At 44.3% G+C, this 13,131-nt stretch overlaps 1 protein-coding gene across 3 annotated transcripts in view; it reads right to left on the bottom strand.

Moving 5' to 3' along the window:
- PDE9A (phosphodiesterase 9A) overlaps window positions 1-13,131 on the bottom strand; it is a 52,102-nt gene that overhangs the window by 1,660 nt on the left and 37,311 nt on the right. For all 3 annotated transcript variants that reach the window (XM_053971613.1, XM_053971615.1, XM_053971614.1), the window contains 8 exons: window positions 10,869-10,955; window positions 7,176-7,280; window positions 5,512-5,594; window positions 4,507-4,663; window positions 3,262-3,375; window positions 2,509-2,613; window positions 1,644-1,772; window positions 989-1,084 (listed from right to left, as the gene is read on the bottom strand). In XM_053971613.1, the coding sequence (XP_053827588.1) occupies window positions 989-1,084; window positions 1,644-1,772; window positions 2,509-2,613; window positions 3,262-3,375; window positions 4,507-4,663; window positions 5,512-5,594; window positions 7,176-7,280; window positions 10,869-10,955 (876 nt within the window). The remainder of the gene's footprint in view (window positions 1-988; window positions 1,085-1,643; window positions 1,773-2,508; window positions 2,614-3,261; window positions 3,376-4,506; window positions 4,664-5,511; window positions 5,595-7,175; window positions 7,281-10,868; window positions 10,956-13,131) is intronic.

The following is a 13,131-nucleotide window of genomic DNA, read 5'->3' as shown; positions in this document are numbered from 1 at the left end:
GAGGAGATGGGAGCTACAGCAAAGCTACTGTTCCACTCATGGATGATCAAGTGGAGGAACCTTCATTGCCCACACATCAAACAGTATCAGCACAACTCGTGCTCCAGGGCACTTCCCAACTTATTTTAATGATGGAGTGGCTGATAGCACCCTGGCTACATGATGAATTTTTTCATGTCAGAAACTCCTTACTCTGTAATGCCATTAGGGCAGGTTTTGTCGTGGATCTTGGCAGGGAAAAGAGGCACTGGAAGAGGTGTGCAAGAAAGGAGTGCAGGGCCATTGTCACAGGCTGCAGGGAGCTGGACCAGCACTCTGACTGCTGCCCTGGGCACTGGTCCCTGCCCTGCCAGGCTCCTGAGGCAATGCAGATCTGCTGAGAGACAGCAAATGTGGTTACCTGGAATCCCCACCTGCCCTGAGCCTGATAAAATGAGAGATGCTCTGTACATTAAAGTCCCCAATGGGCAATTAAAGGGTTTCACTGGTTGTGTGTTTAATCCTCCTGGGTACTTTGCATGACAGAGTGATTCCCCATAAAATCCCAAGCACATCTTGATGACACACAGGTGACTGGAAATTCCTTCTCAGAAAATAAACTCATGCACTGGTGCTGCAGAGCCTTGAACTGCCCAACCCCAGAATGTTTTGCTGCCGTGTAACCCAGGCAAACTCCTTCCCAAGGGAGGGCAGATCTCTCCAGGGGGAGGTGTGCTCCCTTCAGGGGGTTATTCCTGGGGTCTGTGCCTTGCAAGCAGCTCCTGTCTCATGCCCATACTTGTGTGGTTCCTGGAGGACTCTGCAAGGACATGTTTTTACTGCTTGTGGCACACACCTCTCTCCAGACAGGTCTAATGAATGAGTTTCTCAGGATAATGGTTGTGCCACAAGCATTCCCACTGTTTCAGAATTAACCTGCTGCTTAATTATTATGTTTGGCTTATTAAATTATAATGTTTGCTGTATCAAGGAGATAATTGGAGTTTACCTCTTTCATAGCATCATCTATCTGTTTTAACCCCTCGTAGTGGTCCCTGGATTCCCACAGAGGCTGGAGCATCACCTCCTCCACTTCTGGGAACAGCTAGGTGGAAACAAGACAAAGACTATCAGCATTTCCTTTTGCATTCCTCAACTTGCTCCATTATTTGGCTGTACATGCGGAAAACGGGGTGTGGAAGGTATCAGTGCTGGGTTCCCCAATGTGGGAAGAATGATGCCTGAACTCCAATGATTTCAGAAGGCTAATTAATTACTTTATTAAACTATATTATACTATATCACTAACTAACTAACCAGCAGACCCGTGATTCTCCTGAGAGTCCCAACACAGCTGTGGATCCAACTGGTCAATGACTCCAAAACACCATCACCAGAATCCAGTCAAGCAATCGCCTTGGGTAAACGATCTCCAGAACACATTCCACATGGGCACAAACAGGGAGCAGTGAATGAGACAAGAATTGTTTTGATTCTCTTTTCTCTGCCTCTCTCACAGCTTCTCTCAGGAGAAATCTCTCAGGAGTCTCTCTGTTCAATGTGAATACCACAGGAAGGTACATCCCCATTTCCCTGGATGGGGCAAACACCAGAGGGAAGCTCTGCTCTCCCCCTCGCTGGTTTCTGCCCCTGGGTGACTTTACCTTTGTCACTGTTTCAAACATGGGGATGAGGACGAACTTGAGGAATCCGATCTGTGCCGTCGGTTTGGTCACTTTGTCGCGGTCCATGAACGGCGCCACCGGGAGCCCCTCGGATTTTTCTCGGTCACTCTGGAACAGCCAGAGAAACAACCCAGAGATAACAAAGCCAGAGATAACAAATATTAATCCTGTCTAGGAGGCTGCGGGGAGAGTGATGCACCAAGCAGGTGAGCAGCCCTCAGATGCAGATCACAGAGGTGGCTGTAGATAGCACAGAATAGTGATGTGCTTCCCTCAGGCCAATGTCTCTGCCTTGTGGAGAGCAACATCTGAATAAAGAGAATTCTGTTCAGTTATTTCTGCTCAGCACCAGCATCAAAGTGTTCACCTCCAGCCTTGCAGGGTGGCTGACTCCCTTTGCAAACCCAGTGGACTTGTGAGGTGAAGTATTTCAGAGTATCTAGAAAGCTGGTAATGGCCCTTGCTGCTCTGAAAGAGAAGGAATTTGTTCTCCAGAGAGTGATTATTTTCAGGTATTCAAACAGAAATTATATCTCATTCTTTACTAGTGATTAAAAGAGAAAATCAGTTGCATCCACTTGCTCACTGGGCAGGTTCTTTTGCTGGCATCCTTCTCTGACTTTTTGTAAAAGAAGCTTTCCATGGAATCATAGAATGGTTTGGGTTGGAAAGGACCTTAAAGATCATCCAGTTCCAACCCCCTGCCATGGGCAGGGTAACTGCCACTAAACCTGGTAGTTTGAGCTAGAACCAGCCTGGGCTGTCAGACAGTGAAGCACCTGTGGGATTTGGAAATAGCAGAAAATAGTGAAATTGTGCAATTGCATCTCTCCCTCACTCTTACCTGCATAAAATACTCCTCCAGTAAGCAATCTACCCAGGGCTCCGCTACCTCCATCGGGCGGACTTCATTGGAGATGTCACAGCATTTTATCAGCACCATCTTCAGCTGAAAGAGGATCACACTTCAACCCTGCAGTCCTAAAGCCAGCCCTTTTCCCCCTTTCCATAACCCCTGTCCCAGCAATGCTTTCAACCAGAAAGGACGATTTCAGGATTTAACCAGAGGTCTTAAATGATCTGGATCCTTTTTCCCTCTCTCAGCTGCACTGTGTAAATCACTTATCCCCTCTCTGCCTTGCTTCCCCCCTCTGCAGCTCTGGGATGTGTCACAGTGGGATGTGCACTTATCTGCTGCATGAAGAGATTCAGTCACAAGTGACCATTACATTTTTTTGCAGCTGGGAAAAGATTTCCCTGGAAATCAAACACAATTGCACTGGGGAATAGAGGAGACAAGAGGTTTTACTCTTACGGATTTTTCTTGCCCCATAGTAAAGGATGATAAGAATTTGTGGCCTAGTAGAGTAAATTTTTTTTTTTATTTTCTTGATGGGACTCCAGGATTTCTAAAGCTGGAAAAATCTATTTAATATAGAACACTTCCAAATTGTAATTATTTTTGGTGGGGCAGAAAATGTAGGAGGGATTATTTTTTGATAACATATATTGAATCTTGGTTTTTCAACAAACAAAAGTTAATCTACAAGCTTTCACTCCATGCACAGAAAAATAACAATCCACAAAACCTCCTTACACAGGTCATGTGTTCTTCATTTGTGTAATCAAAATTTTCCATTTTTTCCTTGAAAGAGTCCAGTATTTCTGCATGTCTCGCCATGTCTGTAGCCAGTATTAACGTAATTATCCCCTAGCAAAGAAAACATGTTCACATATTAACTTGACATTCCTTACAAGGTCTGCTATTGCAAAGCCAAGTAGGGTCTGTCTTGCACACGAAATGCCTCAGATGCACTGAATTGCTCATGCTGGAAGGGGAAGTTCCTGACTTGGAACTGCCAAGGAAATGGGAAGAGGGTTATAAAGAGTTCGTGGTACATGAGGATCATGGTTTTATGTGACATTCCAGAGACACTGAGGTTTTTCCTTTCTCATTGACTAATTGTAGAAAAGCAAACTGTACAATAGGATGTTAAAAGCCACACTCTGGCTGCCAAAATCCACTTTCCTCTCCTTGGAAGGCACTGTGAGTTTTGCTGCTGACTCTTAGTGGCCCTGAGACAAAAATCATGGTGTGGATGCCAGTTGTGCCCACCCTCTTTGGATTAAGGGCTTTGAAACACTTGGATGTGGACAGGGAGCTCTGTATCCTCCTGCTGTGCAGAGTTTATGATGGGAAAACATGTGGTTAATTTAAAGTTGTGGGTTTTCATGCAGAACAGTCCCTTTTGGGCCCGTGCCATTTTCCCACACACTGGCAGAATCAGGAACTCACACCAGCCCTTATACTGCTTCTTCACTCGGTGTGTAAGGAAGGTGTAATGTGGAAATTAAGACTGAATTTTGGCCCTTAGAGCCCTGATGGGATTTGTAACATTGTTCAGTGCCTCAGAGATAACTGTGACGACTCCCAGTGTACCAGGGCTTCTTCCAACAGTACAAGTGCTCTGCTGTTGCAAATTCTTTTCCCCTTTTGAAGCCCCTCTTAAAATTAATACAGTGTTCCTGTACAGCACAAACTTCTGCCCTGAGAGCTTAATCCTTCCCCAGTCAGTGCTAATTGTCTCCTCCAACAATATAAACATCTACCCCCAAAATGTCATAGGCTTTAATAGCCAGGATGTACTCATTATTCCTCAGCAACGCATTCCAGGGAGTGCTGCTGTGGAAATTTTCCAAGAATCCCTCTTGGATCCTCCCAATTCAAGGGGCTTTTTCAGCCCTGCCCTCCAGGGAGGATGAGTCACTCTCATCGTGGAGCAGGGAAGTCCGCGCGCGTTTATAACCTCAGGAACGGCGTGTGCGGGAGCAGCACTCCTACCTGTCTTATCTGCTTGAACTGGTCCTGGTCCACGTTGGAGAAGATGTTGAATTCAGGCTGGGAGATGATCTGGAAGGCCACGGCGCAGTGGTGGTTCTCCAGCGGGGAGATGTCGTTGTAGCGCACGGCCAGCTCCGTCCGCGCGTTGATCTGGTAGCTGAGGAAAGCCGTGAGGAAAAAGCTCCTCAGACACCCACCAGCTGCTCCAAACCACGCTGCTTCCTCCTGCTTGCCTTCTTTTCAATGCTTATTCAGTTAGCTGCAGCTTTGGGGCTTTTTTTTTGGTTGTTGGTATTAAATCGGATTTTCACAGAAAATAGATATTTAATGTAATCTCAGGCGTTGATTCCCCTCAGTGGGTGAGCATTCACCCAAAAGGTTTTTTTTTCCTTCTCTAAATTTTACCACATTTCTAGTTTAAAATGATGTAGGACAAAGCCAGAAGGAACTGTTTGGGTTTAGTTCAAACCCTACTAATGGCAAAAGCAGAGATTCTCACTGATCCCAGTCAGAACTGGGTTCTGCCCTTATTTAATGAGTGGTTACAAATAAATCAGATTCTCTCTCTTTCACATGCACACAAAAGTGTCTGTGGGTCAACAGCAATAATTTCCTCACATGAAAATAAACAGAGTAAAGTACACTTCATGATTTATAATTATGAAATAAAGTGTAAGCTAAATCCCCCTTTGAATCTTAGTGTAATTATTCCATTATAATAATTTATAGCTCTGTTACCAGCTGTAAAGTATTTCACCTTGTTTTTTCAGGAGTTAGGGGGGAAAGTGTTTGAATAGAAATCTGAAAAAAACCATTTTCCTTACAGAACCAAGGACTGGTTGGCAAACGCCAGCCCAGACCTGAGCTCTGCTTTGGCCCACGTGAGTGACCAGCAGGGCCTTGGGAAAAGGTCAGAAAAGGAAAACCTGATCTGCCAAAAAATGCCAACCAGTGTTACCTTCCCAACAGATTTTAAGGGAAGAGAAAGCAGGAGGACAGACTCACGTATTGTTATAGCCTGGATGGTCCAAGTCATGGCACACTGCTGCAGTCATGAGAATCAAAATGTCAATTTGGGAAAATTTCTCCTGTAAAATACAAAACATGAATGTAGCATTATGATTTCTACTTCCCCATTCCCTGTAAATTAAAAGAAATAAAGAAAATAGATATATTTACTTTTTAGAGAAGTGCAAATCTGTGCAAAATGAAGCATTTTTCCTTAGATGAATTTACTTCAGTCAAGAAAGAGAAATCTGCCTTCCCTTCCAGTAAAAATGACTCAGATTTGCCTTTGTTGCATTAAATAACAGCATCTCAGAGGAGGCAATTTCCTTGAAACTTGCTATTACTGCAGAGATGATATAAAATCACTGAGACATTAGTACAGTCTCTTACAAGTCATTTGAGCACCCTGATTAGGTAAAGGGAGGGCTGGAAGATGGCTCTGTTGCCACTGGATTCTGCTTTAAATGAAGTTAGGAAAAGAGCAAGAAAAATTAAATGTTGTGTTCCCACAGCTTTTGAATAGCATGGGCTTACATTAAAGCAAATTTTTCTTCATACTGCTACTGGCAAGAAAACAGAATTAGGCCAGTAACTGATATGTGTGACTATGGATAAAGAAGGGGTTTTTTAAAGTGAAAAAAAAAAGCAGTTTTGTAAAGAAATGAAATGAATATATGAGTGCAGGTTATCCAGACAGTGAAATTAATTGATGCCTATAGTTTTGGACAAAATAAAGGTCAAATGTGTGTCCTGCATACAATACATGCCAGGCTACAGGACAAGCACAGGTAAAAGCACACATTTGGAGAAAACTGCTTCTGGGAACATTTTGTGTCCCAAACAAAGAACTGACCATAATTCAGTAGGGGTTTGGCTGTCATTCCTAAATGTTTCACTCCAGTACAAACTGTGGACATCCAGGAGGTGAAGTTACCTCCCCAGCAGCCTCAGAAAGCTGTGCAGGTGCTGGGGGTCAGGAATGGGATGGCTGAGGTGGAAATGCAACACCTCTCCTTGTGTGCCCGGGTGTCAGATTAAGTTTTTTTTTTCTGATCTAGACATGGGGTAACTGAGAGGCATTTTAAAAACTTTTATTCCATTTTCAGTTTCATATGAAGGGTGAGACAATACAGATGTTATAATTTACACCATCACAATCAGAAGTCAGTTATTTCTTAGTTATAATACACTATTAGTATTCCTTGGCCTATTAGTCTTTACTATGCTATACCTTAAATAATACTGTAATCAATACTGCAAATGTCTTAAAGCCAATCATCTAAAATTACTCTTTGTGGGTCTTAATGCAATGCACCTTTCATAGTTCTATTTCTCTAAAATATCCAGAGGCCATCCTTTGAAACTTGTTTCTAGTTCCATTTCTCTCTCACCAATGTCTGTCCTATTCCATGGCATTTCTAAGTCAGCATTTCTTATCTCAAGGTTTGCACAGAGATGGTTTGCACAGAGGTGCTCACTGTGTGAGCCTTCTGCCAAGCTCTGAGAACTCTCTACAAATCCATTTCTCACACCTGGGGACTGAGCGAGTGCAGCCTCCTCAAAGGCCACCACTTGCCAGCAGGCTGGTGGCCCATTTTGCAAGAGAAGTGGCTCAGGTTTCAGGGTGGAAGTGGAGTGGTGCCACCGAGGTGGGGCTGTACCTGGAGGCTGCAGAGCGAGATCATGCTGTACATCATCTGGGTGACGCAGAAGCAGTGCCGGAAATTGTGGAAGGGGTTGTTCCTGTAATTGTCGTGGATGCACAGCTGCAGAGAGAGGGAATGGAGCTGTCACAGGTGGCACAGCTGTTTACCAAGCACTGTAAAGCCTTAAAGGAGTCCTGCGGGGCCCAGGATCATTCTCTGCTAGGACAGAGTGACAGCACAGGGCCTCGGACACTTTCTGCCTTCCTGGGTGAGATTTGTGTTATAGATACATATTCTAATATTGGCTTTTCACAAATATTAAAATGGATTCTATACGCCTGGTGTTAAAGTAACTTTGTTATAAAGATATAGTTTTTATTTCTGTTGTTAATTAAGTTTAGACATAGCAGTGAAATAGCTGATATAAGTATGTTTGTGTTCAAATGCCTGCTTGGATGGGATAACATCCAGTGAACACAGGATGAGGACCCTGCTACAGATCTGCCAACCATCAGCACTCACTGTCTGAAGACAGTGGAGCAAGGCCCAAAACTGAAGGTTATGATAAAAATGGACTAAAGCCACAGCCAAGAAATCTGCATGCTCTAAAAAGGAGAACCCAAGGAGCAGATATGCTAAACAGTTCTTGGAACATGTAAACTGGTTTGGGGAAAGTTTACTATTCATAAGGGTCTATGAATATGCAACAGGCTGATGTAAGGGAAAAGGTATTCAAGGGGTGTCCCCGAAGATAACAGTGTGCTCTTGGCTGAGTGCCAAGAGGCAGCTGTAACAACCTTTGTTCTGTGGTCCTTGTCTCCTATTGTCCTTTATTAAACTTCTAAATTTTCACAGGAGAGCGAACGCATTTTTCACATATGTGTGTTCCAAGAATTCACCAGCAGGTAAAGCTCACAGAAAATCCCCTCTCATACCAGCCAGCAGTGGGCAAACAGCCCAGCACAGCTGCATCTCAGTCCTTAAGAGAGGACACTCTGCTCTCATCCTGAATTTGTATTTCAAACCTTGCAGTGGCTAAATGGGGGACTGTAAAGGGCTCAGAGCCCACCCCTGGTCCCCTCTCCTGCTGAATACAAACTGCAGCTCTGATACCTTGAGGGCTGAAATGTGGCTGTCATTTCATTTGCCAGTGCTCAGAGGCAGCACTTTGGGATGTGTTGCTTGGCAAAGGGAAGATGTGAATGCACACCAGGCTGCAGCACACCTGGGTGGGTTTTCTACTCCAGTCAGCCTGGGAGAGATTGAGCTGTTCTGGGCTCACAGGAGCCATTGTTGTGTGGATTAACTTTCTGCAGATCCTGGCTTGCTTGCCCTCATTCCCCAGGCAGGATAAAGCCTGTCTGTCCCTGTGTCCTGGCTAGTGCCAGCCAGGCTGGCAGAGGGAGGCTGGCACAGCTGGGCTGACACATGCCATGGTCATTATTCCAATGCTCCTCTGGTTTCCTGTCCCTCACAAAGCAGCCAAGAGTCAGCAGCACTGCTGGGCCCCTCTGCTGAATCCTCCTCCAAAGCCTGGACCCCAGAGACCCCTCATGCTTCAGTTACTGAGCCTGAATTAATGACATGGACAGAATTCCCGTCCCCTTCTCCAGCTAAATCAGGAATTTACTTCAGGAGTACTCACACCCCATCAGGATCAAACACTTTAACTCATCACCTGACTTCTAGGGAACCTCAAAGCTCCAGATGAGGTCAAGAGAAGTGTGGTATTTCAGTGCTTATTCAGTATTTGTGGGTTTCATTGCAAAAGCTGCACAGATAATTCTGCAGCAAGGACTTTAGAAACACATTTCATTATTTTAAAATGACTCAGGAATGGCATGATATGGTTGCCAGCCAGGCTCACAGGTGGTATCTCACAGCCTACACATGGACACCCGTGGCACTGCACAAAACTGCATGGATGTAATGCACACATCCAGCACTGGAGCCCAGAGCATCCCAGGGGACTCCTGACTCAGGAGGGATGGAGTGACTGGGTTGCATTAATCACTCTTTCCTCCTCTTTCTGGAAGATTTCTGTAGCCAGTGGATGTGGGATAAGCATGAGGTGGCTTTTTCTCTCCCACTTGAGTTCAAAGTGATGCCCATACTGTGCCTGGGGAAGTATCCCACTTTGGAGCAGAGCCCTTGAGGCTTTTAAAAATAATTTATTTCTTTGAGAAGATAGGAGACCTCACCCTGCCGTCCCATTGTAGAAAATACTCCACAAACTCCCCTTTTGTTGCTCAGAGTGAGGCTGTCTTAAATGTTAGTGGTGACAAATTGCTTGGAGACACGAGCTAGGGGAAGCTGCCTGCAGCAGTGTGTGTGGGTGGGCTGTTGGTGTGTGTTGACATATCACCTTGCTTCCCATGTTTTTGGGCTGTGAAACAGGAGGAGGAGATCTTCTGGTTTATCTACTCTGTGTTACCCTTGTTTGTGTTGGGTTTCATCCCACCCCTTGTCTTAAGCTGCTTTATAGGGTCAACATCACCCAGCTTTTCATTTGCCTTCCTCAGAGAGAGAGATTTACCAGATTTTGAGCATTTTTGGCATCTCCTTTAATGCAGCCATATCATTTTTCTAAAAAAGCTTCACCAGTGCTGGAAATAAATTTCAGGTGAGCCTCCTGCCTTCTGTGGTGATATTTTATCCCTTATTCCAGGCTCTGCTCAGCCTTGTGCCTCGTTGTGTCCCTCCTGCAGCACGACACCCAGCAGTGACAGCCCCATGTGCCTCCTGCCATTGCTGTGCTGGAACACGTGATGGACCCAGTCTTTTCTTTGTCTTTTCCAGCTACCTCCCGATTTTGTGAATTTTTTAGGAGTCTACATCCATCTGAAACAGTGCCCTCTACTCTCTGCAAGCTCCTCAGGGAATCAGAAGAGATTAATGAGGTGTAAGTCTTTAGTATGGGAATCCTGTGAAATATCTGTGTGATGAATTCACACCATGATGTTTTTAATTATTGTCTCAATCAATTTGTGAGACACAGAGGTAAGTTTTCACTAGTTATAATTCCTCAGGCTATCCCTGGATGCTTTTTAAACAATGGTTAAAATATTTACTGTTCTACAGCTCTCTAGGAACATGATGGGTTTTTTTCTAAGAAAGCCAATATATTCTTCAGCTTTTTAGCAAACACTTTCTTTTGCTCTCCCGTGGACCTGAAAACTCATTGCTTTTTAAATATTCCAGTGTTTCTCCCTCAGCCGTCTCACTTTTGGTATGATCTCATCTTTCTCACATTTTGCATCTCTGCAACATTCTCACATCAAAGACTGAAGCAAAGAAAGTTACTTTCTCAGCAATTCCTTTTCCTTCCTGACTTTCTCTTTCCTCTGCTCTCTGTGATTTAGTACACTGAATGATTATTGCACTTATTGGCACTTTTTAGCTATATCTGAAGGCACTTATCTTGCCTCCATTTACAGTAGGTATCAAGAGCATTCAGCAGAAATGAAATGAACTCCTTTCAGTAACAGAAACCTCAGCAAATGAATGCAAAACAGTTAAAAAAAAGAGTCATCTGTGACCACAAGAATGCAAAAATTTTCTGAAGTACTTGAATTTTAAGAATTTGTATAGACTGACTGCTTTCACTGGGATTACTCATGCCAGTCATGTTAGTTCCATGACTAAATGCCTTGTTTATTGATTTTTGAATGTGAAAAATTGCAAACATCAGTAACTTGAAATACTCACCAACCACCTCTTCAACGTGATAGGATTGATGTTGAAGTCTTTTACCAGCCCAAGGTCGTGGTACATGTGCTCCAAACAGCTCAGCATCTGCAGCCAGGAACAAGCAGGTTATTGCTGGCTCTGTAAATATCCCTTGAGGACACCCTGTGAAGTGAATTTCCCCCTTGCAAGCATCAAATAATTGCAGAGCCCTCTTTAGATGAAAGAAAGATGTTCAAAGTTTGCATGATTAAAGACAGTGCAAGAGGGGAGACACAGAGGGTCTGAAAGCTTTTTGAAGCAGACACGCTGCTGTTGACTTCACAGGTTTTGTGCAGGGCTTTGAATATCACACCAGCACTCTCCAGTAATTGTGATTTGTGTGTATCACAGCAATTCCTGCTCACAAAAAAAGCACTGCCATTTCTCTAGTTCAGCTGGGATGTGTCCTATTGCTCAGTGAAACCAGTGGGAGCTTTTCCCTGGCCGTACAGAAATGGATCAGGCTCTAGCTGAATAGAAAATGACAGCAGAAAATAAGAGATCCCTGAAGAAACCTTTATTTCAGACATTTGTCAATGCCTTCTTTCTTTATGAGCTCCTAACTCCACTACCTTACCTCACATTTCTTGTTTAAAATATTTCCCATTATAACCCTACAAAATTGCAGCAGTTTTGTGATTATCCCCTCATGGAGACTGTAACTATGAATCCCAATAGCTGAACTGCAAGCACAGGCAGCTCTTTTGAGACAACATCTGCTCTGCAGTAGCAAGGAGGATTCAGGTAATTTAGCACCACCCCTCATATTTAATCATCTGGGCTTGAGAGAATTGAAAACAAAAGATATTGATCATCCCAAAGAACTGAAAACAAAAGATATTGATAATCTCAAGTGTTTGGGTGCTTAACAGCTTCCACCAGTCAGAAATGAACAGGTTTCCTGGAGTTCAGGAGTTTATGTGTACGTGCATTCCCATTTCTGAAGGCCAAATCTGCAGGGGATGGAATGTGGCCATTGTGTTAGAAAATGCAGTTTTTAGGCTGTAAAGCGAACCAGGGGTCTCAACATGATGAGTATAATGTCACAAATACAGCCCTGGAGGCATTTCTAATTAGTTTTCTGTTATTTAGGCTCTTAGAAACTCAGCAGAAAAAACGATTCAATCAAATGAAACTTTATATTTATCCAGGGAAATACAAATATAAATCATGGAGTAACAACAGGGCTGACTTCGAGTAATCCAAACAGGAAGGGACTTTCCTGCAAGACCTGAGGGACCATGCCATGAGCTGAATTCTGCTCAGATCACATGGACAGCATTTTGCTGAAAATCCCCTTGTCCTCGTAGAATATATGTTTTGCAACAGTTCCATAAAAGACTTTCCAAGACAAGAAACTTTATCCAGAAGTGCTGAATTGCCCTTAGAAAGGCAGCTGTTGCCAAAAGAGCTTTGGGTGAGTGAGGAGGCAACTCTCAGTCCCAAAACTCCTGCCCCTGAACACAGGAGAATCTCGGTTTTCATGTTTATCCCTCTTGGTCAGCAGCAAAATCTTGAATATGGGACTGCTGTAAGGCTTGAAAAGTGAGAGGGCATTTGAGAAGGAGGACCCAGGCTTGCTGCAAAGCTGTGTTTACTGAGATGCAGCAGAGCACATTATTCATTTGCTTACAGCTGACCGAGGTTTACGACCTGCCTGCCCCACTCTGAGCACGTGGGCAAACACTCACTGCTAAACAAGCACTGACAGAACTGAAATATTCTCTGTAAACATAAAGCAGAGCTAAGAGGGTGAGATAAAGCCATATGGTGCTCAGCTCACCACAGCTTGTGGGGAATCTCATTTCTGAGCAGACTCCTCCTTGCAGGGCAAGTTGAATCTCCACACCCTCCTGTTTGCCTTCTTCTTGCCACCTGATAATGTTTCCTAGCCCTCTGGACGAGTTACTCTGCTAAAGCACTGTCCCCCAGCCCACAGGAAACCGTGGATAATGGGTTTTGTCTCTCCTCATTCCTTCTTAATAGTCAGAACAACAATAATCCAGCAGTGTTATGGTGCACCTGTCAGACTGTAATTCCCTCTTGCTGCAAAGACCTGACAGGCATTTATGGCCACGGTACAGAGAGGGAGCAGTGCCTGCAGAGCACCTCTGTCCACACAAGGGAAGCTCTCAGTGAGTGGGAGATGGACCTAAAGCCACCAGAGAGCCCTTCTGTTGTTCTTCCAGACACAGGAAATATCCTGAAGGGAATGTGCTGTTCCTGAGGATGGGGTATGGGG

Source organism: Vidua macroura, chromosome 2 (assembly GCF_024509145.1).
Source record: "Vidua macroura isolate BioBank_ID:100142 chromosome 2, ASM2450914v1, whole genome shotgun sequence".
Classification (NCBI taxonomy): domain Eukaryota; kingdom Metazoa; phylum Chordata; class Aves; order Passeriformes; family Viduidae; genus Vidua; species Vidua macroura.
This window is presented reverse-complemented; position numbering and strand designations above follow the sequence as displayed.